Raw genomic sequence first — 26,866 nt, 5'->3', positions numbered from 1 at the left:
TGCTTTATAAAATTTCAACATTACATCCTTGCTTTTATATTCTTGTCCTCTTGAAATGAATACTAACAGCACTTTTTCCTTCCTGTCCACAAACTCAACCTGTAAATTAACCTTTAAGGAAGTCTGCACAAAGACTCCCAAGTCCCTTTGCACCTCAGTTTTTTGTATTTTCTCTCCATTTAGAAAATAGCCATTCCTTTCATTTCTTCTACCAAAGTACATGACCATACAATTCCTGACACTGTATTCCATCAGCCATTTCTTTGCCTATTCTTCTAATCTGTTTCGGTAGCCTCTCTCATTTCCTCAAAACTACCTGCCCCTCCAGCTATCTTCATATCGTCTGCAAAGTTTGCAACAAAACCATCAATTCCATCATCCAAATAATTGACATGTAATGTAAAAAGAATTGGATCCAGCATAGACCCCTGTGGAACACCACTAGTCTCCAGCAACCAGCCAGAAAAGACTCCCTTTATTCCCAGTCTTTGCCTCCTGCCAATCAGCCACTGCTTTATCCATGCTAGAATCTTTCCCAAAATAGTACGGGCTCATAGCTTGTTAAGCACCCTCATGTGTGGCACCTTGTCAAAGGCCTTCTGAAAATCCAAGTACACAACATCAACCGATTCTCCTTTATCTATCCTGCTTTTTTATTTCTTCAAAGAATTCCAACAGATTTGTCAGGCAAGATTTTCCCGAGAGGAAACCATGCTGACTACGGCCTATTTTATCATGTGTCTCCAAGTACCCTGAAACCTCGTGGTTAATAATCAACTCCAACATCTTCCCAACCACTAAGGTCAGACTAACTGGCCTATAGTTTCCTTTCTTCTGCTTCTGTCCCTTCTTGAAGAGTGCAGTGACATTTGCAATTTTCCAGTCTTCCGGAACCATTCTGGAATCTAGTGATTCTTGAAAGATCATTACTAATGCCTCCATGATCTCTTCAGCCATCTCGTTCAGAACTCTGGGGTGCACAACATCTGATCCAGGTGACTTATCCGCCTTCGGACCTTTCAGTTTCCCAAGAAGCTTCTTTCTAGTAAAGGTAACTTCACATACTTCATGACCCCTGACACCTGGAGCTTCCACCATACTGCTGTTATCTTCCACAGTGAAGACTGATGCAAAATACCTGTTCAGTTCATCCGCTATTTCATTGTCACCATTACTACCTCTCCAGTATCATTTTCCAGCAGTCCAATATCCACTCTTGCCTCTCTTTTACACCTTATGTATCTAAAGAAACCTTTGGTATCCTCTTTAATATTATTTGCTAACTAACTTTCACATTCTATCTTCACCTTAAGTTGCCTTATGTTGGTTTTTAAAAGCTTCCGAATCCTCCCACTTCTCACTAACTTTTGCTCTATTAATTAAGCCCCCTGTTGGGCTTTTATGTTGGTTTTGACTTCTCTTTTTAGCCATAGTTGTGTCATATTTCCTTTAGAATATGTCTTCCTCTTTGGGATGTATATATCCTGTGCCTTCCAAATTGCTTCCGGAAATTCTGTCATTGCTGCTCTGTCACCTTCCCTCCCAGTGTTCTTTTCCAGTAAACTTGGCCAACTCCTCTCTCATGCTTCTGTAATTCCCTTAACTTCACTGGAATACTGGTACTTTAGCTTCTTCTCCAAGTTCAGGGTGAACTTAGTCATATTATGGTTACTCGCATCTAAGGGTTTTTTTTACCTTAAGCCTTTGAATCAATTCTGGTTCATTGCACAACATACAATCCAGAATAGCTGATCCTCTTGTGGGCTCAAACATGAGCTGCTTTAAAAAGCCATCTTATAGGCACTCTAGAATTTCCCCCTCCTGGAATTCAGCACCAACCTGATTTTTCCAATCTACCTGCATACTAGATTATGAAGACATGCAGTCCTCTTTTATTGTCATTTAGTAATGCATGCATTAAGAAATGATACAATATTTCCTCCGGTGTGATATCACAAAACACAGGACAGACCAAGACTGAAAAAACTAACAAAACTATATAATTATAACATATAGTTACAACAGTGCAACAATACCATAACTTGATGAAGAAGTCCATGAGCACAGTAAAAAGTTCAAAGTCTCTCAAATGTCCCACATCTCATGCAGACGGGAGAAGGCAGAAAAACTCTCCCTGCCATGCCCGACCACAGCCCGACTCTGAGTCATCCGAAAACTTCGAGCCTCCGATCAGCTCTCCGACACCAAGTACCGAGCACCATCTCTATCCGAACGATTCGACCTCAATCTCGGTCGCCAACAGCAGGCAAAGCCGGGGATTTTGAGGCCTTCCCTCCAGAAGATTCTTGATCGTGTAGTAACAACAGCAGCGAACCTGCGTTTCAGAGATTTCTCCAGATGTTCCTCTGTGCTTCCATGTCTGTCTCCCATCAAATCAGAATTGTCCACGGCCCCTATTTAACGGATAAAATATCATTTTCACCGGAGGGCTGCGTGCGCGTGGCACACTGCTATCTCTTCCTCCTGCCTTTTAAAGTGTCCCATGGCTATTGCAACATTGCCCTCTTGGCGTGCATTTTCTATCCCCTGTTGTAATTTATAGGCTACATCCCTACTACTGTTTGGGGATCTGTTTACAACTCCAATCAGGATCTTTTTACCCTTGAAGTTCCTTAGCTCTATCCACAATGATTCAACACCTTTCTACCTTTTGTCACCTCTTTCTAACGATTTGATGTCATTCTTCACCAACAGAGCAACGCCACCCCTTCTGCCTTCCTGCTGGCCCTTTGTATACCCTTGGACATTAAGCTCCCAGCTATCGTCTTTCATTCATGATTCCGTGATGCCTATGACATCACACGTGCTAATGTACAACTGTGCTGCAAGTTCATCTACCTTATACTGCGTGCTTTCAGGTACAACACTTTCAATCCTTTGCGATTTTGTTGCATCACGCTCAACCTTTTGGTTGCTGACTTTGTCTGAGGTCTCACCAGCATCTGCCTCCACAACCTCTCCACTAACTGTCCTGGCACTCTGATTCTCTGTGTGACAGGAGAACACACATCATAGTATAATAGCCTCTGTTTTATTATTTTGTACATTATTATTGCACATTGGTACATTATTGTGTATTTTTGGTACATTATTGTGTATTTATTATTCTGTACTTTATTATTAGTTAAGTCTACACATTGTTAAGTGTGTTTTTAAATGTTGCTGCTGTAACAAAAGAATTTCCCACTTGGGATCAATGAAATACTTATTATTATTATTATTATTATTATTATTATTATTATTATTGTCATTGTTATCATTCCCCAATGCTCTGGCACCTCACCTGTGACTAAGGATATTTTAAATATCTCTTCCAGGGCCTCTGCAATTTCTGCTCCTGCCTTTCATAAGGTCCGAGGAAATACCTTGTCAGGCTTCAGGGGTTTATACTTCCTAACTTGACTCATGGAAACAAACACCTCCTCAGCCGCTCTTCTGTAATCTGTATAGGGTCCAGGACCTCACTGCTACCTCACATCTATAAACACTGTCATCTCCTGAGTAAATACAAATGCAGAAGATCCATTTAAGATCCTCCCCATTTCTTTCAGCTCCATGCATAGATTACCAAGTGAATCCTCCAGAGGACCAATTTTGTCCCCTTGCCATCATTTTTCTCTTAATATATCTGCAGAAGCCCTTGGGATTCTCCTTCACCTTGTCTGCTAGAGCTACCTCATGCCTTGTTTTAGCCTTCCTGATTTCCTTCTTAAGTGTTCTCATGCATTTGTACTAGAATTGCTGGGGGGTTGGAACCGAACTGAAGTGACGGAGGAAGGGGCAGTAGGCTCACAAATTGAGAAAGCTTGTAGACAGTGCGAGAGGGAGGATAGACAGGTGATAGAGAAGGGACGCACTGAGAACGATGGTTTGAGATGTGTCTATTTTAATGCAAGGAGTATTATGAACAAAGCAGATGAGCTTAGAGCGTGGATCAGCACTTGGAGCCGTGATGTTGTGGCCATTACAGAGACTTGGACGGCGCAAGGGCAAGAATAGCTACTTCGAGTCCCAGGCTTTAGATGTTTCAGAAAGGACAAGGAGGGAGGCAAAAGAGGTGGGGGTGTGGCATTGTTGATCAGAGATAGTGTCATGGCTGCAGAAAAGGAGGAAGTTATGGAGGGGTTGTCTATGGAGTCTCTGTGGGTGGAAGTTAGGAATAGGAAGGGGTCAATAACTTTACTGGGTGTTTATTATTGACCATCCATTAGTAACAGGGACATCGAGGAGCAGGTAGGGAAATATATTCTGGAAAGGAGTAATAATAACAAGGTTCTTGTGGTGGCAGATTTTAATTTCCCAAATATCAATTGGCATCTCCCTAAAGAGAGGGGTTTAGATGGGGTGGAGTTTGTTAGGTGTGTTCAGGAAGGTTTCTTGACACAATATGTAGATAAGCCTACAAGAGGAGAGGCTGTACTTGATCTGGTATTGGGAAATGAACCTGGTCAGGTGTCAGGTCTCTCAGTGGGAGAGCATTTTGGAGATAGTGGAGAGGGATAGAAACAGACAAGTTAGTGATATGTTTAGTTGGAGTAAAGGGAAATATGAGGCTATCAGACAGGAACTTGGAAGCTGAAATTGGAAACAGATGTTCTCAGGGAAACATACGAAAGAAATGTGGCAAATGTTCAGGGGATATTTATGTGGGGTTCTGTGTAGATACGTTCCAATGAGACAGGGAGAGGATGATAGGGTACAGGAACCGTCGTGTACAAACGCTGTTGTAAATCTAGTCAAGAAGAAAAGAAGGGCTTACAAAAGGTTCAAAAAACTAGATAATGATAGAGATCTAGAAAAATATAAGGCAAGCAGGAAGGAGTTTAAGAATGAAATTCGGAGAGCCAGAAGGGACCATGAGAAGGCCTTGGCAGACAGGATTAAGGAAAACCCCAAAGCATTCTACAAGTATGTGAAGAGCAAGAGTATAAGACATGAGAGAATAGGACCAATCAAGTGTGACAGTGGAAAAGTGTGAATGGAACCGGAGGAGATAGCTGAGGTACTTAATGAATACTTCGCTTCAGTATTCACTATGGAAAAGGATCTTGGCAATTGCAGGGATGACTTGCAGCAGGCTGAAAAGCTTGAGCATATAGATATTAAGGAAGAAGATGTGCTGGAGCATTTGAAAAGCATCAAGTTAGGTAGGTCACCAGGACCAGACGAGATGTACCCCAGGCTACTGTGTAAAGCGAGGGAGGAGATTGCTGAGCCTCTGGCGATGATCTTTTGCATCATCTATGAGGACGGGAGAGGTTATTGAGGATTAGAGGGTTGCAGGTGTTGTTTCCTTATTCAAGAAAGGGAATAGAAACAGCCCAGGAAATTATAAACCAGTGAGTCTTACTTCAGTGGTTGGTAAGTTGATAGAGAAAATCCTGAGGGGCAGGACTTATGAACATTTGAAGAGGCATAATATGATTCAGAATAGTCAGCATGGCTTTGTCAAAGGCAGGTTGTGCCTTACGAGCCTGACTGAATTTTTTGAGGGTGTGACTAAACACATTGATGAAGGAAGAGCAGTAGATGTAGTGTTTATGGATTTCAGCAAGGCATTTGATTAGTTACGCCATACAAGGCTTATTGAGAAAGTAAGGAGGCATGGGATCCAAGGTGACATTGCTTTGTGGATCCAGAGCTGCCTTGCCCACGGAAGGCAAAGAGTGGTTGTAGCTGGGTCATATTCTGCATGGAGGTCGGTGACCAGTGATGTGCTTCAGGGATCTGTTCTGTGACCCATGCTCTTCATGATTTTTTATAAATGACCTGGATGAGGAAGTGGAGGGATGGGTTAGTAAATTTGCTGATGACATAAAGGTTGGTGGTGTTGTGGATAGTGTGGAGGGGTGTCAGAGGTTACAGCGGGACATTGATAGGATGCAGAACTGGACTGAGAAGTGGCAGGTGGAGTTTAACCCAGTAAGTGTGAGGTGGTTCATTTTGGTAGGTCAAATATGATGGCAGAATATAGCATTAATGGTAAGACTCTTGGCAGCGTGGAGGATCAGAGGGATCTTGGGGTCCGAATCCATAGGATACTCAAAGCTGCTGCTCAGGTTGACTTTGTGGTTAAGAAGGCATATGGTACATTGACCTTCATCAATCGTGGGACTGAGTTTAAGAGCCGAGAAGTAATGTTGCAGCTATATAGGACCCCGGTCAGACCCCACTTGGAGTACTGTGCTCAATTCCGGTCGCCTCACTTCAGGAAGGATGTGGAAACCATAGAAAGGGTGCAGAGGAGATCTACAATGATGTTGCCTGGATTAGGGAGCATGCCTTATGAGAATAGGTTGAGTAAACTCTGCCTTTTCTCCTTGGGATGAGTGGTAACCTGATAGAGGTGTATAAGATGATGAGAGGCATTGATCGTCTGGATAGTCAGAGGCTTTTTCCCAGGGCTGAAATGGCTAGCACGAGAGGGCATAGTTTTAAGGTGCTTAGAAGAAAGTACAGAGAAGATGTCAGGGCTAAGTTTTTTATGCAGAGAGTGGTGAGTGCGTGGAATGGGCTGCCGGCGACAGTAGTGGAGGCGGATACGATAGGGTCTTTTAAGAGACTCCTGTATAGGTACATGGAGCTTAGGAAAATAGAGGGCTATAGGTAAGCCTAGGTAATTTCTATGGTAAGGATATGTTTGTCACAGCTTTGTGGACCGAAGGGCCTGTATTATGCTATAGATTTTCTATGTTTCTATGTCTTGTAGTCCGTAAGCACCTCGTTTGTTCCTACCTGCCTAGACTTGCTCTGCACCTCCTATTTTTCTTAACCAGGGCCTCAATATCTCTCAAAAATCAAGGTTTCCAAAACCTGTTATCCTTGCTTTTTATTCTGAGAGAAACATGCATACTCTGTATCCTCAAAATTTCACTTTTAAACACTTACTATTTATGAAGTATACCTTTGCCAGAAAGCAGGGTGTTGTAATCTACACTTGCCAGATCTTTTCTGATACCAACAAAATTGGCCTTTCTCCAATTCAGAATCCGAATCCAAAGACCAGACTTACTCTTTTCCATAATTGCATTTTTCATAATGGTATTATGATTATTAGATGCAAATATTCCCGTACACAAATTTCTGTCTCCTGTCCTGTCTCATTCCCTAATAGGAGATCTCGGATTGCACTCTCTCTAGTTGGGACTTCTCTGTATTGATTAAGAAAACTTTCCTGAACACATTTGACAAATTCTTTCCCATCCAGACCTTTTACAGTATAGGATTCCCAGTCAATATAAAGCTATAAGATAAAGGAGCAGAATTAGACCATTTGCCCATCAAGTCTGCTCCACCATTTCATCACAACTGATCCAATTTCTCCTCAGCACCAATCTCCTGTCTTCTCCTCATATCCCTTCATGCCCAAACCAATCAGGAATCTATCCTAAATATATATAAAGACTTGGCTTCCACAGTTACCTGTGGGAAAGAATTCCATAGATTCACCACTCTCTGGCTAAAGAAATTTCTCCTCATCTCTGTTTTAAAAGGACATTCCGCTATTTTGACTCTGTGTCCTCTGGTCTTGGATTCTCCCATCACAGGAAACATCCTCTTCACATCCACCCTATCAAGGCCTTTCACCATTTGATAGGTTTCAATAAGGTCACCCCTCATTCTTCTGAATTCTAATGAATACAGGCCCAGAGCCATCAAACGCTCTTCATATGACAAGCTGTTCAATCCTGGAATCATTTTTGTGAACCTCCTTTGAACCCTCCCCAGTCTAAGACAAGGAGCCCAAAGCTGCTTATAATACTCCAAGTGAGGCCTCACCAGTGCTTTATAAAGCCTCAACATTACACCCTTGCTTTTATATTCTAGTCCTCTAGAAATGAATGCTAACATCGCATTTGCCTTTCACACCACAGACTCAACCTGCAAATTAACCTTTAGGGAATCCTGCACAAGGACTCCCATGTCCCTTTGTACCTCAGTTTTTTATGTATTTCTCTCCATTTAGAAAATAGTCATCCCTTTCATTTCTTCTACCAAAGTGCATGATCATACACATCCTGACACTATTCTGTCTGCCACTTCTTTGCTTAATCTCCTAATCTGCCTAAATCCTTCTGTGGCCTCTCTACTTCCTCAAAGCTACCAGCCCCTCCACCTATCTTCATATCATCTGCAAACTTTGCAACAAAGCCGTCAATTCCATCATCCAAAGCGTTGACGTATAACGTAAAGAGAACCGGTCCCAACACAGACCATTGTGGAACACGACGTCACTGGCAGCCAGCTAGAAAACGCTCCCTTTATTCTCACTCTTTGCCTCAGCTACTGCCTTATCCATGTTAGAATCTTTCCTGTAATACCATGGGCTCATAGCTTGTTAAGCAGCCTCATGTCAGACACCTTGTCAAAGACCCTCTGAAAACCTAAGTATACAACATCAACCAATATGTGGAAAATTAAAAATAATCACCTACTCTCACAGACTTGTTTCTTGCAAAAGTCTGTGATCTTTCTGCAGATTTGCTCCTCTAAATCTTGTGGGCTGTTTATATTATAATCCTATTAAGGTGGGCATGCCTTTCCTATTCCTCACTTCTATCCATAAACCCTCAGTTGACGAGCCCACCAGTCTGCCCTGCCTGAGCACTGCTGTGACATTTTCCCTGACTATAATGCCACCCCTTGTTCTTTAAACCCTGCCACTCTGTTGCATCTAAAGCAACAGAACCCCAGAACATTGAGCTGCCAGTCCTGCCCCTCCTGCAACCAAGTTGTATTAATGGCTACAATGTCATAATTCTACATACATACTGATCCATGCCTTAAGCTCATCTCATTCGCCTTTCCTACAATATACCTTGCATTGAAATATACGCAGCTCAGAACATTAGTCCCACTGTGCTCAAACTTTTGAATTTTCTTACCTTTTTGCGTAGGCTTAACAATGTCTTTCTCCACAACCTTTCCACGATCTGTTCTGGCACTCTGGTTCCCATCGCCTGCAACTCTTGTTTAAACCCCACCATGCAGCATTAACAAACCTTCCTGCTAGGAAATTAGTCCCCCTTGAGGTCAAGTACAAAACATTCCTTCTGTACATGTCTCACGTTCCTTGAAAGAAAGCCCAATGATCCAAAAATCTGAAGCCCTCCCTCCTACACCAACTCCTTAGCCATGTGTTAAACTGTATGATCTCCCTGTTTCTGGCCTCACTAGCACACGGCACGGATAGCAGTCTTGAGGTCCTGTTTTAACTTGGTACCTAACTCCCTGAACTCACTTGGTAGCACCTTGTCACCTTGCCTACTCATATAATTGGTACTGACGTGAACCATGACCTCTGGCTGCTCGTCATCACACTTAAGAATGCTGTGGACTCGATCAAGGTGTCCACCGGCCCTGACACCCGGGAGGCAACAAACCGTTTGGGAATCTCGTTTTTGTCCACAGGACCTCCTTTCTGTTCCTATAACTAAGAAACCCCCTGTCACTACAGCTCATCTCTCATCTCTTCTCCTCCCCCCTTTCCTCCGAGCCACTTAGATGTACTCTGAGCCAGAGACCTGCCCACTGCAGCTTCTCCCTGGTAGATTGTCCCTCCAACAGTATCCAAACCAGTATACTTATTATTGAGGGGAATGGTCACGGGGATACTCTGCACTGGCTGCCTATTCCCTTTCTCTGCTGACAGTCACCCAGGCACCTGCCCCTGCAGCTTAGGGGTGACAACCTCTCTGCAGATCCTTTCTCTTGCCTTCTCATTCTCCCGTGCGAGCCGAAGGTCATCAAGCTGCAGCTCCAGTTCCCTAACACAGTCTCTTAAGGAGCTGCAACTCAGTGCACTTCATGTAGATGTAGTTATCACGGAGACTGGAAGTCTCCCAAAGTCCCCACATCTCACACGAGGAACATACCACTAACTCTGTACACATTCTCAGTACACCAGCTATGTACTAACAGAAAAAAACACTTACTGGAAAGTTACTTGGAGTCTGAATCTGTGCCTTTTCTCACCGAAGCCTGTGAGCCAAAGCCAGACCACTCTAACCCTGCCTCGTTCCAACAATGGCCGCTCTACCTACACCTCTTGATAGGCTAAAACAGTGACTCTATGCTGATGACAGTTGTAGTTATCAAATTGCTCCCACCCTGCAGGATGTCACTCTCTCCCTCACTACCTCAACAGTGACTCACTCCCGACGAGACTTGGCTTGCTCTCAATGAGAAGGTTTGACATGTTGTGTATTCAGAGATGCTCTTCTGCACACCCCTCTTGTAATGCATGGTTATCTGAGTTTCTGTCACCTTCCTGTCAGCTTGAACCAGACTGGCCATTCTCCTCTGACCTTCCTCAATAACAAGACGTTTTTGCCCACAGAACTGCCACTCACTGGATTTTTTTGTTTTTCGCATCTTTTTTTGTGGTGTGTAAAAATACAAGTAGTTCAAAGTTTCTGAGATACTCAAACCACCCAGTCTGGCACCAACAATCATTCCACGGTCAAAGTCAGTTGGATCTCACTTCTTCCCCATTCTGATGTTTGGTCTGATCAACAACTAAATCTCTTGACCATGTCTGCATGCTTTTATGCATTGAGTTACTGCCACATGATTGACTGATGAGATATTTGCATTAATGATCAGGTACACTTAATATTTGTTGTATACTTTAATAATAAATCTACTTTGAACTTTGAAGGTGTTAAAGACGCAGACTTTTAAAATGCAGAGAAGTTCCAGAGCTTCGGTGTCTCCGCAGCTGAAAGAGACAATCAGTTTTAGAGAAAATTGGTTCTCATTCAACTGAGATCAGAACGAGGTGTGATCCATTTTTTGGTGAAGGACACTGCCGATCCTCTTTTGGTGATGGACGCCATCGATGCTCTGTAACAAAAATAATGCTATCTTCTTTCTGTGTCCTTCTAGAAATATTATTTCCATACATCTATTTGGAAGCAAATCACATGTGGACTGTTGTATTGAACTTGGGTTTAATTAGCAGAGTTGTGTTAGAATTGCAGATGGTGAGGATTAATTGTGCCTTGAGGGAAGATATGGACTAGAGGTCTCCATAGACCTGAGATGTTGCCGAAAGCTTCCATTGGGCTCCACAGCCTAGACGTGGTAGTTTTACAGCAGCTCTGTGATAGTTCAAGCTTCCTCCTTCTCCTATCCGTGTAATCTCAAATCATTACTAAAATTATTGACGTACAGAATAAGGACTCTTCTCCTTTAGTCCATCAGCCCTACTTGGACACAGGCCACCAACACCAGCTCACCAGAATCTTCTGCCCTGGGCCCATCTGTCATTTTTTCAAGCTGCAGCCCCTTGAAGACCCCCTTCTCCCAGGAATGAGATCTTTGGAGCTTCTGTTGGCGTTTCTGTAGCTCTTGGGTGTTGCGAGCCCCATTCCTGACTCTCCTCCTTTCACAGCTGGGCTTGGGACCATCCACGGCAGAGTTAACAGAAACTCAATCTCACAAAATTCATGTGGGAAAAGTTAACTGTGAAAGAAACATATATTTGAGTCTTGTAATTCAAGCTGAAGTTGTAAGAGAATGAACCATGTTATAAGAAGGATCTGTGTAACGTGTTATTGTCGATGTGTCTACCCCCAAGTCTGTAGATGCCCAGTGAAGAGTATCCTAACTGGTTGCGTGACAGCCTGGCATGGAAGCACAAATGCCCAGGAACAGAGAAGTCAAAAAGAATCAAGGCACCATGGTAGTATAGCAGTTACTGTGATTCTGTTTGCACCTTGGGGGATTGGAGCTCAGGGTTCAGTTTTGATGCTGCCTGTAAGGAGTTTGTACATTCCTTCCCGTGAGCACGTGGATTTCCTCCCACCGTCCAGAGGTGTACTGCTTAGTAGGTTAATTGGTCATCGTAAATTTTCCTGTGATGAGGCTAGGGTTTTGGGAAGAGTGACTCCTTAGACCAGAAGGGCCTGTTTTGTGCTGTATCCTAAACAAATAAAATAGCATATCTCCTGAAAGTGGTAGATACAACCCAGTCCATCACAGGCAAACACGAGGAATTCTGCAGATACTGCAAATTCAAGCAACACACATCAAAGTTGCTGGTGAACGTAGCAGGCCAGGCAACATCTCTAGGAAGAGGTACAAAGGGTCTCGGCCCAAATCGTCGACTGTACCTCTTCCTAGAGATGCTGCCTGGCTTGCTGCATTCGCCAGCAACTTTGATGTGTGTCCATCACAGGCAAAGCTCTTTGGCTGATTTTCCTCTTCTCTCTGCAGAGTATCAACCCAAAAAGCATCACTGTCTCTCCACCCCCTACTCGTGCAGATGCTGCTCAACGCACTGAGTTCCTCCAGCAGTTCATATTTGCCCCAGCGTCCTGCATCAGCTGTCTCTTGTCTCCAATTTACCTGAACCTCGTCTCCTCTCCCCTCTCCTCTCTCTCTGGCTCTATAAACCCCTCCACCTTTTACCCCAACCTTGCTCACCATCCACGACTGAGTTGTAGGGAAGCGTGAATCAGTTAGGACTTTATTCTCTGGAGCATAGGGGACTGACGGGAGATTTGATAGAGGTATACATAATTATGAGGGATATAAATAGGGTAAATGTGAGCTGTCTTTTTCCATTGAGGTTGGGTGAGACTAGAACTAAAGGTCATGGGTTAAGGGTGAAAGGTGAGATATTTAAGAGGAACCTGAGGGGGAATCTTCACTCAGCATGGTGCGAGCGTAGAGCGAGTTTCCAGCAGCAGTGGTGGATGCAGGTTTGATTTCAACATTTAAAAGAAGTTTAGATACATAGATAGATAGGAGGGATTATGAAGGGTTGTGGTCCAGGTGCAGGTCAATAGGACTAGGCAGAATAACAGTTCAGCACAGACTAGCAACACACATCAAAGTTGCTGGTGAACGCAGCAGGCCAGGCCACATCTCTAGGAAGAGGTACAGTCGACGTTTCAGGCCGAGACCCTTTGTCAGGACTAACTGAAGGAAGAGTTAGTAAGAGATTTGAAAGTGGGAGGGGGAGGGGGAGATCCAAAATGATAGGAGAAGACAGGAGGGGGAGGGATGGAGCCAGGAGCTGGACAGGTGATTGGCAAAAGGGATATGAGAGGATCATGGGACAGGAGGCCCAGAGAGAAAGACAAGGGGGCGGGGGCAAAACCCAGAGGATGGGCAAGGGGTATAGTCAGAGGGACAGAGAGAGAAAAAGGAGAGAGAAAAGGAATGTGTGTATATAAATAAATAACGGATGGAGTACGAGGGGGATGTGGGGCATTAGCGGAAGTTTGAGAAGTCAATGTTCATGCCATCAGGTTGGAGGCTACCCAGACGGAATGTAAGGTGTTGTTCCTCCAACCTGAATGTGGCTTCATCTTTACAGTAGAGGAGGCCGTGGATAGACATGTCAGAATGGGAATGGGCACGGCCTCCTCTACTGTAAAGATGAAGCCACACTCAGGTTGGAGGAACAACACCTTATATTCCGTCTGGGTAGCCTCCAACCTGATGACATGAACATTGACTTCTCTAACTTCCGCTAATGCCCCACCTCCCCCTCTTACCCCATCTGTTATTTATTTTTATACACACATTCTTTCTCTCTCTCTCCTTTTTCTCCCTCTGTCCCTCTGACTATACCCCTTGCCCATCCTCTGGGATCCCCCCCCCCACTTTTCTTTCTTCCTGGGCCTCCTGTCCCATGATCCTCTCATATCCCTTTTGCCAATCACCTGTCCAGCTCCTGGCTCCATCCCTCCCCCTCCTGTCTTCTCCTATCATTTTGGATCTCCTCCTCCCCCTCCCACTTTCAAATCTCTTACTAGCTCTTCCTTCAGTTAGTCCTGACGAAGGGTCTTGGCCTGAAACGTCGACTGTACCTCTTCCTAGAGATGCTGCCTGGCCTGCTGCGTTCACTAGCAACTTTGACGTGTGTTGCTTGATTTCCAGCATCTGCAGAATTCCTGTTGTCAGCACAGACTAGATGGGCTGAAGGGCATTTTCTTTGCTGTCGTGTTCTACGACTCTAAGATGGGATCATCTTTGTCTCGTACATTGAAGTGCCTTCCTGAGCCCCTATCTCAATAAGGAACCACGCTAGCCTTTCGCTAACTGCTCGAACGTTCCCCATGGTGCTGACCGCAGACTGCCTGATTTGATTGCTAAAGGCTTTGTATCTTACTGTAAGTGCGTGACTCTGTGCTAAGTATTGTTTGATGTTCCTTAATACATTTCCCTCAACGTTAAGGCTGGTGGCATTATTTCGGATTCGGTTTTTAGATATTGCTGTGACTCCTGAGGTGATGAAATGGGAGAGAGGTCTGCAGAGGGCGGAGGGCACTTCAAGGGGTGATGTTGAATGGATTGTGGTGTGCTGTGGGCTTCCTAATGTAGGAAGGTGAGTCAAATTGTGAGCTATGGTACCGCTTATTATAATTTTCCACCAATCTACTGTTGAGAGAATTTATTAAGATTCAAGATTCGAATTTATTTATCACACACACAGTGAAATATTTCATTTGTGTTAATAACCAACACCCGGGGATGAGTGGGGGGCAGCCCACAAGTGTCTCCACACATTCCGACACCAACATAGCATTCCCACAATGCTCGGCAGAACAACACAGAACATAACAAGCAACAAAACAACAACAGCAAAACAAGCCCCTTTTCTCCCTTCCACACACATCTGTACATCTCTGTATGTCCTATCTATCACTCCCTCAGCCTTCCGGAAGAACCGCTCTCATCTAGTTCCAGATCCAGCTCCTTAACGTACATTGCTGGAAGCTGCAGCTGGGTGCACTTCTTCGCAGTTGTAGTCGTCAAGGTCACTGGAGGTCTCCCTGCCTTCCCACATCCCATAAGAGGAGCATTCCACTATCCTGCTTGGCATCCCTACTGTTCTAACTAAAGTGTGGGAGTGGGAGTGGAGAACTCTACCTACAGCTTTTTTTTGGCTTCTGTAGTACTGTAGTAATTTTATGTATTGCACTGTTCTGTTGCAAAAAAAAACAGATTTCCTGACATATGTGAGTGATGAAAAACCTGATTCTGATATGGGTCTCTGTTGTGGACTGAGAGTGGGAACGGGGCAGGGAGAGGGGAATCATGTTTGAGAAAAATGGAAGGGAGAGGGGAGCGAGCAGGAAGCACCAGGGAGACATTCTGGAATGATTAATAAACCAGTCGTTTGGAATTATGTAACCTTGTCTGGTGTCTCAGGGCTGGGTGTGCATGCATCCATGCCACCCCCTGCTCCTGGCACGCGTTCTCTGCCAACCCGTGGTGCTCCACCCTCATCATTCCAAAACCTTTTGCTCCTACCAGATTTACAAATTGTTCTCCGCACCATGTTGACAAATACCGTACTGTGCAAAAGTCTTAGGCGCCCTAGGAGGGGTGGCATAGTACTCAATCTTATTCATATCAAGAAATGCAAAAGAATTTATGAAAACTGTCCGTAAATAAAGACTGACAAAGAACGAACCACTGTGCAAAAGCTGCAATGTGCATTTGAGAGGTAACAGCAGAAATGGGCCAGGTGAACAGGCCTAGAGCCTGTTTCAGGAAAAGGATGTTTAAACTCTTGTAAAGAGCTAAGATAGTGCTGTAGTGTAATGGTTAACACTAATCCAAGAGCTCTTGAAGTATGTCGTAAACACAAAATACTCTGCAGATGCTGGGGTCAAAGGGTCCTGACGAAGGGTTCCGGCCCACAATGTTGACTGATCGTTTTTCATGGATGCTGCCCGACCTGCTGAGTTCCTCCAGCGTCTTGAAGTATGTCACTCAGTTACAATCTTTAATTCTGTTTTCTTGCAGGATTTTTAACTGTGGCCGAGGGATTTCTTTGAATAATGTTCAGGAGCAGAATTGTATGTTGGATTCAAGCTGGCAGTGTGGATGCTTTCAGGATCCAGATGTGAGTAGTTCTTTTCCCCGCATTGCCTGTGTATGCACAGAGTTTTCTGTAAACCCCAACACGGTTTCTTCTTAATGGCTGCAGAGTTTAGAAAAATGAGGTAGGATTATATTGAAACATTGATCTAAGAAGGCATGACTGGGTAGAGGTTGATATCTCCCATGAGGAAACAATGAATTGAATAGAGCTTTATTCTTATTGCTCAGGACAATGAGATTGCAGTACCACTCCAGTCTATGCAAAATAGATATTTACAATACATGCAGTACGGCTTAATTTTTTAAAAAAATCCCATATTTATATGCAGTAAGTGACTCCAATAGTCCATAACACTCACAGGCCACCAGCAAGCTGGGACGTCGCATTATTCAGCTGTACAACAGCCCTTGGGTAGAAGCTGTTTCTCAGTGTTAGTGTCTTGGCTAAGATGTTTCTGTATCTCCTTCCAGATGGCAGGAGATTGAACAGACAGTGTCTGAGATGGATCTTTAATGATGTTACGAGCACGCCATAGGCGTCGAGAGTTGTACATTGTCTCCAGGTCCAGTAGTTGAGTCCCCGGTGGTGTGCTGAGCGTCCTATTCACCCGTTGGAGTGCTTTGTGATCTGTCTTGCTGCAGCTAGAGTCCCACACTGTCACCCCATATGGTAGTATGCTCTCTGTCACACACTGATAAAAGTTGGCCAGCAGCTTTTTGGTCAGATTAACTCTCCTTAAGCACCTCAGGTAGTATAGTCGCTGTTGTGCCTTCCCTACTATCGAGGTGCGTTGACCAACCAAGGAAGCCGCTCGGTGATGTTCATCCCCTAAAACTTCCACTACCTCACCATTTATGAACAGCGGGGCTTGTTCGGGACCTCTTGCCTTCCTGAAATCAATTATAATTTCTTCTGTCGTCTTGGTGTTGAGTGATTGGTTATGGTTCCTGCACCAAACGGACAGTTTGTACACCTCTCTATATGTAGATTTGATATTGTTTATAATTAAGGCAATCACAGTGTGTTGTCTGCAAACTTGGGAGAGTCTAGGACTGCCAGACTGGGTAACAGCTCCTTCCCCCAGGCTGTGAGACTAATGAACACCCTTCCACCACTGAGGTCTCACACTAGGACAGTGATCTGTTTACTGTTTATCTGTGCTCTGCACTACATGCACTTTGAATTATATTTTATTAAATTATTTGTGATAATATTTTGGTTTGTATGCTGTGTGTGATAAATGTTGCATGGGTACACTGTGGTCCGGAGGAATGTTGCTTACTTTGCTTGTGTATAGTCAGATGATAATAAACTTGATTTTGAACTTGAGAGTGAGACTGACAAGGCAACACAGCAGTCATGTAAAAACTGAGGCACCAGGGAATTTTGCCTTGCAGGAAATGGTGACTCTCTGGAGTTCTCTGGCCCTGAGGGTTGTGGAGACTGCATCAATGGGATGTTGAAAGAGGTGATAGAAAAATGTTTGAAAGTCTGAGGAAATGAGCACTTTGGCACAGTAGAATATGAGCTAAGGTCATGATCAAAGAGCAGCCTTGGTCATGTTCAAACTTCAAAGTATATGTATGTCACTATATACAACCATGAGATTCATTTTCTTGCAAGCATTCACTGTAAATACAAAGAAAACAAAAACAGCAAACAAAATAATATTAATAATAATAACAGCAAATAAATAATATCGCTATGATGATTGTACGTTCTAGTATCAATTGTTTGGCGACAATAAAATATAAAGTATAATAATAACAAAAAAAAAGCCATAAATATTGAGAACACGAGTTGCAAAGTCCCTGAGGGTGAGTCCATGGGTTGTGAGAACAGTTCTGTATTGGTGTGAGTGCAGTTGAATGAAGTTATCTCCTTGCCTTGGTTTAATAATGGGATAGGTTTGAGGGTCTGAATACTTTATACTTTTACTTTATTGTCGCCAAACAATTGATACTAGAACGTACAATTATCACAGCGATATTTGATTCTGCGCTTTCCGCTACCTGGATTACAAATATTAAATATTAAAAATATTAAAAATAGTAAAAATTAGTAAATATTAAAAAATTAAATTATAGATCATAAATAGAAAACAGAAAAATGGAAAGTAAGGTAGTGCAAAAAAAAACGCGAGGCAGGTCTGGACATTAGGAGGGTACGGCCCAGATCCGGGTCAGGATCCGTTCAGCAGTCTTATCACAGTTGGAAAGTAGCTGTTCCCAAACCTGGCCGTATGAGTCTTCAAGCTCCTGAGCCTTCTCCCGGAGGGAAGAGGGACAAAAAGTGTGTTGGCTGGGTGGGTCGTGTCCTTGATTATCCTGGCAGCACTGCTCCGACAGCGTGCGGTGTAAAGTAAGTCCAAGGATGGAAGATTGATTTATGTGATGTGCTGCGCCGTGTTCACGATCTTCTGCAGCTTCTTTCTGTCTTGGACAGGACAACTTCCATACCAGGTTGTGATGCACCCTAGAAGAATGCTTTCTACAGTGTATCTATAAAAATTAGTGAAGGTTTTAGGGGACAGGCCAAATTTCTTTAGTTTTCTCAGGAAGTAAAGGCGCTGGTGGGCCTTCTTGGCAGTGAACTCTGCTTGGTTGGACCAAGTCAGGTCATTTGTGATATTGACCCCGAGGAACTTAAAGCTTTTGACCTGTTCCACTTGCGCACCACCGATGTAAATGGGGTCGTGCAGTCCGCTACTCCTTCTGGAGCCAACAACCAATTCTTTCGTGTTGCTGATGTTGAGGGATAGGTTATTGTCTTCGCACCATGCCATCAGGTTCTTAATTTCCTCTCTGTACTCAAACTCATCATTACCCAAGATACGGCCTACAATTGTTGTGTCATCAGCAAACTTACATATTGAGTTTGATGGAAACTTGGCTACACAATCATGGGTGTACAGTCATGAATGGCCCACTTCTCCTATTTCCTTTTGCTCTTGTGATCTGTCTAAGCAAAGACTGTGTGCTTTGGGAAGGAGGGAGTTAGTGAAGCTCTCCTCAATAACCCCCACCTCCAAGTGCATGAGCACATTCCAGCCTTGCATAAGGCTTTGCTTTTTGTTATTCCTGCATGGGATGTGGACATCAGTGGCAAGGTCAGCGTTTTTCACCCTCGAGAAGCTGAGCTTTCGCTGAGCCCATGTGGTGCAGTGTTGTCGGGATTTCAGTCCATGACCATGGAAAGCTGGTGGCTTGGGCATTTGTGGCCTTGCACAAGCGAGGCTGCCCCATGTTTTGTGGAGGAATGACCCAACTTGGACATCCAAAGAGGTGTGATGGTTGTCTGCTAGGCTGGTTATTCAATTAAATTTTTTCTGTTCTCAGTGTTCAATGCGCTCATTACTGATGTCCTTAGATTCAGATTTATTTGTAATGTATGTATTGAAACAGACAATGACTTGTCATTTGCTCTAACAACCAACACAGGCTAAGGTTGAGCTGGGGGCAGTCTGCGAATGCTATACATTCCGACGCCAACATAGCATGCCCGCAATGTTCAGCAAACCAAGCCCCTTTCCTCCTTCGCACCCACTCACAAAGACAAACCTCTAAACCCAGGCAGGCCGCCTTTGTTCTTTCAGAAGTCCTGCAGACATGCAGGGTGGGTGTTTCCACCTGTACCCTTCCCATTATACTCCCACCCACCCACCCACTGACCCTCGCTCTACTTCACCTGCTCCTGATCTCACTCCCTTCGGTCTCTGCTCGCCTCAGCAGCAGGTCATTGAGGACAGACCATCTGCTGCCGGACATCCTGACATACCAGACCTGCTGTGCCCAGCAGTTTTGGGGCTCCTGGTTGTTGCCTTGGGGTAAGGTAGGTGGGCAGACAGCAGTGTCCTCACCCTCTCTCCACTTCAGTGTGAGAGAATCTCCGGCTGAGATCCAGCCCCATCTATTCCTGAAATTCAAGTTCAAGTCTATTGTCATCTGACTGTACATGTATGCAACCAAATGAAACAGCGATCCTCCAGTCCATACACAGCACATAAAACAAAATATTACCACAGTACTGCACAGCAAGGGTAAACAGTAAACAGCTCGGTGTCCTGGTGATGAGATGTTGGTGGAGACAGGGTATTCATTCATCTCACAGGCTGAGGCTTCTTAGCTGTTACCCAGTCTGACAGTCCTAGTCCCAGTGCTCCTGTACCTCCTTCCTGATGACAGGGATTCAAAGAGATTGTGGGATGGGTGGTGGAGATCCTCAACAATGCTCTCCGAGCCTTTTGTCCACAATGCCCCATAAATGTCTCAAATCCAATCAGAATCAGCATTAATATCAATGGCATATGTTGTGAAGTTGGTGGGGGGGTGGGTGGTGGTGAAGACCCCAGTGACTTTCTCCACAGTTTTTTATTGTCTTCTGTCTGTAATCTGTAGTAGGGATTGGCATCCGACCTGTTCGGTTGGATTGGGAACTCAGCTGCTGGGTAAATAGTGCTGCTGTTCCTGTGTAAATCTGTCCTTGAACACTGACAGTCACAGCCATTTATATCTGCATCTGAAGTGGTGACCGTGCAGTTCATGAAGTAAGTGAAGCAGACGCTTGGCTTATTGTCCCATACACGGTCAGTCACGGTATTGATTTCAAATTCTGTTTCTAAATAAACTGCTGAGGCTTTCCCCAGGTTTTCTGTCCTAGTTACTGCTCTCGTCAGCGTCTGTCCTGTCTTTTTTAAGTAAAAGAGTATTCACCAACACAACGTTAAAAGCAGTCGCTTTCCCCAAGCAGTAAGGCTGATCAACACCTCCACACCCCCAAACACCACTACTTTATCGTTTCCTGTCAGAGTCACATTATTTACCGACACTGCTGTGCTTGATGTCACTTTGTGGACATGCAATCAATCTATGTATACAGGCTATCTTATGTATTTATATTTATTGTGTTTTTTTAATTATCGTGTTGTTTATCTTATTGTGTTTTTTGTGGTGCGTCAGATCGGGAGTAACAATTATTTTGTTCTCCTTTACTCTTGTGTACTGGAAATGACTGAACAATCTAGAACAGTGAATCCAGTAATCAGGGCTTCATACACTGTTTACAGGTTCAAATCAAACTACGATGATTATTGACAACACAATTTGATAAAGCTGGCGCATAATTTTAAGATGATTGGATGAAACTACGCAGGGTATCAGAGGTTAAATTCTTTACACAGAGAGCGGTGGGTGAGTGGATGCCCTGCCAGGGTGGAGGGTTGGTGGTAGAGGTAGAGACATTAGGCATACTTAAGACAGTCTGAGATGGGCACATGGAGGGCTATGCAGGAGGGAAGGGTTAGATTGATCTTGGAGTAGGTTAAACATTGACACAAATTGTGGGCCAACTGACCTGTAGTGTGCTGTAATGTTCCATGTCCTGTGTCCTAATGCACTCGAGCCCCAATGTCTGTACCAGTGATGCATTAGGATCACCTCTATCTGAGCAACGGTACAGTAGTGCCACATCATGGGTTTTGGTGAGGGCCACGTGCCCTTGTGAAGGGTGGACTTTAAAGATTAGTTGGCAGGCCGCAATAGCACATTCAGTGCAAAGGTGTTTATTAGGTGTCAGCGGTATAAACAAAATAGAAAAAATGTAAAAATATTTGGCAGAGAGTTCTGTGCATACAGCATTCTCGACCTCTGACATCCCCTCCATCCCCTATGCCTTCCTGCAAACATCTTAAAATGTGAGCAGTGGAGACCAAGACCAGGGATCCCAATCTTCAAATATTTTTTAAAATTGGGAATCAGCATGGAGTTGGCCCTTCGAGTCACACCGCCCAACAATCACCGGATTTAATCCTAGCCTTATCACGGGACACTTTACAATGACCAATTACCCTACCAGCCAGTATGTCTTTGGACTGTGGGAGGAAACTGGAGCACCCGGAGAAAACACACATAGTCATGGGGAGAACGTACAAACTCCTTACAGGCAGTGGCGAGAATTGAACCCGGATTGCTGGTACTGTAAAGCGTTGTGCTAACCACTACGCTACTGTGCTGCCCCACCTGGGTCACGTTATTCAGTACAGATAGACCACACAACATAGGAGCAGAATTAGGCCATTTGGCCCATTGAGTCTGCTCCGCTTTTCAATCATGGTTGATTTATTATCCCTCTCCATCCCATTCTCCTACCTTCTCCCCATAACCTTTGACACTGACTAATCAAGAACTGATCAACCTCCATTTTAAATAGGCTGAATGACTTGGCCTCCACAGCCATCTGTGGCAATGAATTCCATAGATTCACCATCCTCGGCCTAAAGAAATTCCTTATCTCTGTTCTAAAGGGATGTCCCTCTATTCTGAGGCTGTGGCTTCTGGTCCTACATTCTCTCATGATTGAAAATGTCCTCTCCACATCCATTCTATCTAGGCCTTCCAATATTTAATGAGTTTTGGTAAAATCCCCTCCTTGTTCTTCTAAACTACAGCGAGTACAACTCTGGAGTAATCAAACGCTCCTCGTATGTAAACCCTTTTATTCAGGGGATCATTATTGTGAACTTCTGGACTCTTTCCAATGCCATTTCTTAGATAAGGGACCCAAAACTGCTTACGATACTCCAAGTGCAGTCTGAGCAAGGCCTTGTAAAGCCTCAGCATTACATGCTTCCATTTACAGTGTGTACGGTATTTACTGTGCAGAGTACATCAGCCAGAAATCTTGTTAACATTAATAAAAAACATGAGTTTCTGCAGATGCTTGAAAGTGCTGAAGGAACTCAGACAGCATCTATCGAGGGGAATCAACAGCCAGTGTTTTCGGCTGAGGTGCACAGTCCTGATGAAGGATCTTGGCCCAAAGTGCCTTCTGTTTACCCAATGACTTAGCCTTGTTCAATGAATTCCAGATTCACCATCCTCTGGCTAAAGAAATTCCTCCTCATCTCAGTTCCAAATGGACGTCCCTCTATTCTGAGGCTGTGACAAGTAATTTGTATCTGGAGGAGGTAGGTGAGGGGAAAGTATTGACCTGAGAGGAGAGCTCCTCTGCTCGGCATACATTCCCTCAAAGAGAGGATTTGTAGAGTGCTTACGAGATGGCTGTTTAGAGCAACTTGTGGTGGAGCTCACTAGGGAAAAGGCAATTCTGGATTGGGTGATTAGGGGGCTTAAGGTAAAACAGCGGTCCCCAACCACCGGGCCGCGGACCGGTACCGGGCCGCAGAGCATGCACTACCGGGCCGCGAGGAAGCGATATGATTTGGTCAGCTGCACCTTTCCTCATTCCCTGTCACGGCCACTGATCAGCCATTACGCATGCGAGGTCATGACCTGCGCGTCATCCGTGTCAGGGTGGGAAGGCGATCAACTCCTCGAGCTTGCAAATGACGACGGGCTGAAAAGTATGTTTGACATAACATCTCTGCCGGCATTTTGGATCAAAGTCAAGGCTAAATATCCTGAGATAGCCACAAAAGCACTGAAAACGTTGCTTTCATTTCCAAAATTTTTCTGCGAAGCGGAGTTTTCTGCAATGAATGCAACGAAAACTAAACTGCAAAATAGGCTGGACATCAGGAACCCCCTTCGATTATCGATGTCTCCCATCACCCCTCGATAGGACGGTGTTGTTGCAGGGAAACAAGCCCAGGGCTCCCACTGATTCAGTGATATTGGTGTGTTGCAATAATTTTATATATTCATACGGGGAAAATATGTGCTGTGCGTTTAATATCCAAATATTACTTAAAATGTTATGATGCTATTGACTTATAAGTGACCTATATAACCATATAACAATTACAGCACGGAAACAGGCCATCTCGGCCGTTCTAGTCCGTGCCAAACACTAGTCTCACCTAGTCCCACCGACCTGCACTCAGCCCATAACCCTCCATTCCTTTCCTGTCCATATACCTATTCAATTTTTCTTTAAATGAGCATATGGAACCTGCTTCTGCCACTTCTACTGGAAGTTCGTTCAACACTTCAAGCTCCCCTGATAATTGACTTATCATTATATCCATGCGAGGAAAATATGCGCTGTGTGTTTAATATTAAATTCGTTAGATAAACCCTTTTAGAAACAAAATTGAGTGTATTACCCACTTGTCACCTATATTCCGGTAGTGATTAACATCCACCCCCACGAACAGAATCGCCAAAAAGGATTTGCTGGGGGGGGGGAGGGGAGGAGGAGGAATCGGCAGGTCACAACATGCATGCGCATTGGTGCCCGCGCAAGGCTTCATGGTCATTGTAGTCTTTTGGGTAAACAACGCATTTGACTGCTACTCTTGTTCGTTGGCAACCCTACCTTATCCCCCCTCCGCCCCCCGGTCGGCCGGTCCTCAAGAATATTGTCAATATTAAACCGGTCCGCAGTGCAAAAAAGATTGGGGACCCCTGAGGTAAAAGAACCCTTGGGAGGCAGTGATCATAATATGATATAAATCACCCTGCAGTTTGAGAGGGAGAAGATAAAGTCAGATGTATCAGTATCACAGTGGAGTAAAGGGAATTACGGAGGCATGAGAGAGGAACTGACCAAAGTTAGTTGGAAGGGGACACTAGTAGGGCTGAGAACAGAGCAGCAATGGCTGGAGTTTCTGGGAGCATTTCAGAAGCCACTGGATAGATACAGATTCACTCCAATGTTCAAGAAGGGGGAGAGGCAGAAGAAAGGAAATTATAGGCCAATTAGCCTGACGTCAATGGTTGGGAAGATGTTGGAGTCGATTATTAAGTATGAAGTTTTGGGGTACTTGGAGGCCCATGATAAAGTAGGCCATAGTCAGTATGGTTTCTGAAAAGGGAAGTCTTGCCTGACAAACCTGTTGGAATTCTTTGAGAAATAACAAGCAGGACAGACAAAGGAGAATCAGTGGATATTGTTCACTTGGATTTTCAGAAAGTCTTTGCTAAGGAGCCACACGTGAGGCTGCTTCACCAGAAAAGAGCCAATGGTATTACGAGGAAGATTCTAGCTTGGATGTAAGATTGGCTGACTGGCAGGAGACAAAGCATGGGAATAAAGGGGCTGCCCATGACTAGAGGTATTCTGCAGGGGTTGCTGTTGGGACCGCTTACTTTCTTGTTGTATGTCGAATGATTTGCGTGATGGAATTGACGACTTTATTGCCAAGTGTACAGGAAGAGGGGCCCAGATGTTCATGTGGGGTGGAGCATTTTAGCTCTTTATGGGTTGGGATGTGCCAAGAAGTTTAGTGACCATCTCATGCCACGCCCCTGAGCACAGGCACCTGTCAAATACCGGAGACCGGGTGGAATTTGTACCAGAATCAGGTTTATTATCGTTGACATATATCATGAAATTTGTTGTCTTCCGGCAGCAGTACAGTACAATACATAAAATATACTATAAATTGCAATAAACATCATATATAAATGCTGTATACTGTAGGTTAGATATAATGTAACTGTAGATTTAATTAGATGGTCAGAGATAAAATCAAGTAAGTAGTGCAACAAGAGAGCAAAGATATTGAGGTGGTGTTCATGGGTTCATTATCCATTCAGAAATCTGGTGGCAGAGGGGAAGAAGCTGTTCCTGAAACGTTGAGTGTGGGTCTGCAGGCTCCTGTACCTCCTCCTTGACAGTAGCAACGAGAAAAGGGCACGTCCTGGGTGATGGGGGTCACTAATAATGGACGTCACCTTCTTGACACATCGCTTATTGAAGACGCCCTCGATGCTGGGGAGACTGACTGAGTTTACAACTTTCTACAGCCTATTCTGATCCTGCGTAGTGGCCTCTCTGTAGTGATGCAACCGGTCAGAAAGGCCACCATGGTTAGAATGCCATGAGGTATGTTAGTTTGTGGCAGCAATGCAGTAACGGATGCCTATTTGCTCCTCCACTTATCTTCATGGCAGAGGGGAAGAAGCTGTTCCTGAAACATTGAGTGTGGGTTTCTGGCTCTTGTACCTCCTCCCTGGTGATGGCAATGAGACAAGGGTGTACCCTGGGTGGTGAGGGTCTTTAATGATGGGAGCCGGGTGTCTCTGTGAAACAGTAACACAGCTGTTTGAAAACTGCCAAACAGCAGCTGTAGAGTGAGCCGACAGCCCTGTGTGTTCCTGCTCCGAATGACGGCATCTCCAAATGACGTGCGTGGTATTAAAATGTAATGATAGTGGGAGAGGAATCTGTGACAGTAATTACTCGCTCGTGACATACTTGTGTAAATGAACAAAGACTGCGCGTGACCTCCAGAGGTACGTTATCTGCTGCCAAAACATTCTCTGAAACCACTGAAAAGGTCTGTTTTTCAGTTTATCACAGTTGAACTAAGCATCTATTGACATTAGAAACAGGGCAACAAATCTGAAATCTCTTGCAACCAGTTGGTTTTTGGCTGTCGTACAGAAAGGGTTGGTCTCTTGCAGAAGCCTCCCTAAAATGAGACAGCTGGCTCCATGCTGGGTAATTAATGCTTTGTTTCCCGATTTTTAAATGGCCGAAGCTTTTAGCAGCTCGAGTGTTTTCCTGATTCCTGGAGCCACATGAGGTAAAGTTTTATTTTCCCTTTTGGCGGTTGTCCAGGCAGCGACTGCTCGCTTGGTTTCTGTCCAACTTCTTTGCATTTCGTTGCCGGAGTGCTCTATCTTCTAGCTAAGAAAGATTTTATTTTATCAATTCGTATGCTAATTATTCCTGTCAAATTATATTAATTATTTTAATGATGGAAAGGACATTTCAGCCCTTTGTCAAAGCAGAAAGTCGTATATTCCACTTTTCTTTTGGTGTACACACCTGAATTGTGTGTGAGGTATTGTTGGAACGTATAGTGTGTCGGTGTGCGGGTTGGAGAGGGTCCAGAAAAGGATCACAGGAATCATTCCGGGAATGAAAAGATTAACACATGAGGAACGTGTGATGGCTCTGGGCCTGTATTCACTGGAGTTTAGAAGAATGGGGCGGGGGGATCTCATTGAAACCTGTCGATAATGGAAAGGCCCGGATAGAGTGGATGTTTCTTATAGTGAGGAAGTCTAGGACAGGAGGACACAACCTCAG

General features: G+C 44.3%; 1 protein-coding gene across 11 annotated transcripts in view; it reads left to right on the top strand.

Moving 5' to 3' along the window:
* LOC134337922 (polyhomeotic-like protein 2) overlaps window positions 1-26,866 on the top strand; it is a 308,667-nt gene that overhangs the window by 64,549 nt on the left and 217,252 nt on the right. For 5 of the 11 annotated variants that reach the window (XM_063033301.1, XM_063033300.1, XM_063033308.1 and 2 more), the window contains exons 2-3: window positions 11,603-11,707; window positions 15,790-15,889. In XM_063033301.1, the coding sequence (XP_062889371.1) occupies window positions 11,610-11,707; window positions 15,790-15,889 (198 nt within the window). In that variant the 5' untranslated portion in view covers window positions 11,603-11,609. Of the gene's footprint in view, window positions 1-11,602; window positions 11,708-15,789; window positions 15,890-26,019; window positions 26,358-26,866 lie in introns of those variants that run through there. The other 6 variants (XM_063033307.1, XM_063033306.1, XM_063033305.1 and 3 more) reach the window with 2 other exon arrangements.

Source organism: Mobula hypostoma, chromosome 25 (assembly GCF_963921235.1).
Source record: "Mobula hypostoma chromosome 25, sMobHyp1.1, whole genome shotgun sequence".
In the NCBI taxonomy this organism is placed as follows: Eukaryota; Metazoa; Chordata; class Chondrichthyes; order Myliobatiformes; family Myliobatidae; genus Mobula; species Mobula hypostoma.
Note: the sequence above shows the minus strand (reverse complement) of the source record. Positions and strands in the feature narration are given on the sequence as shown.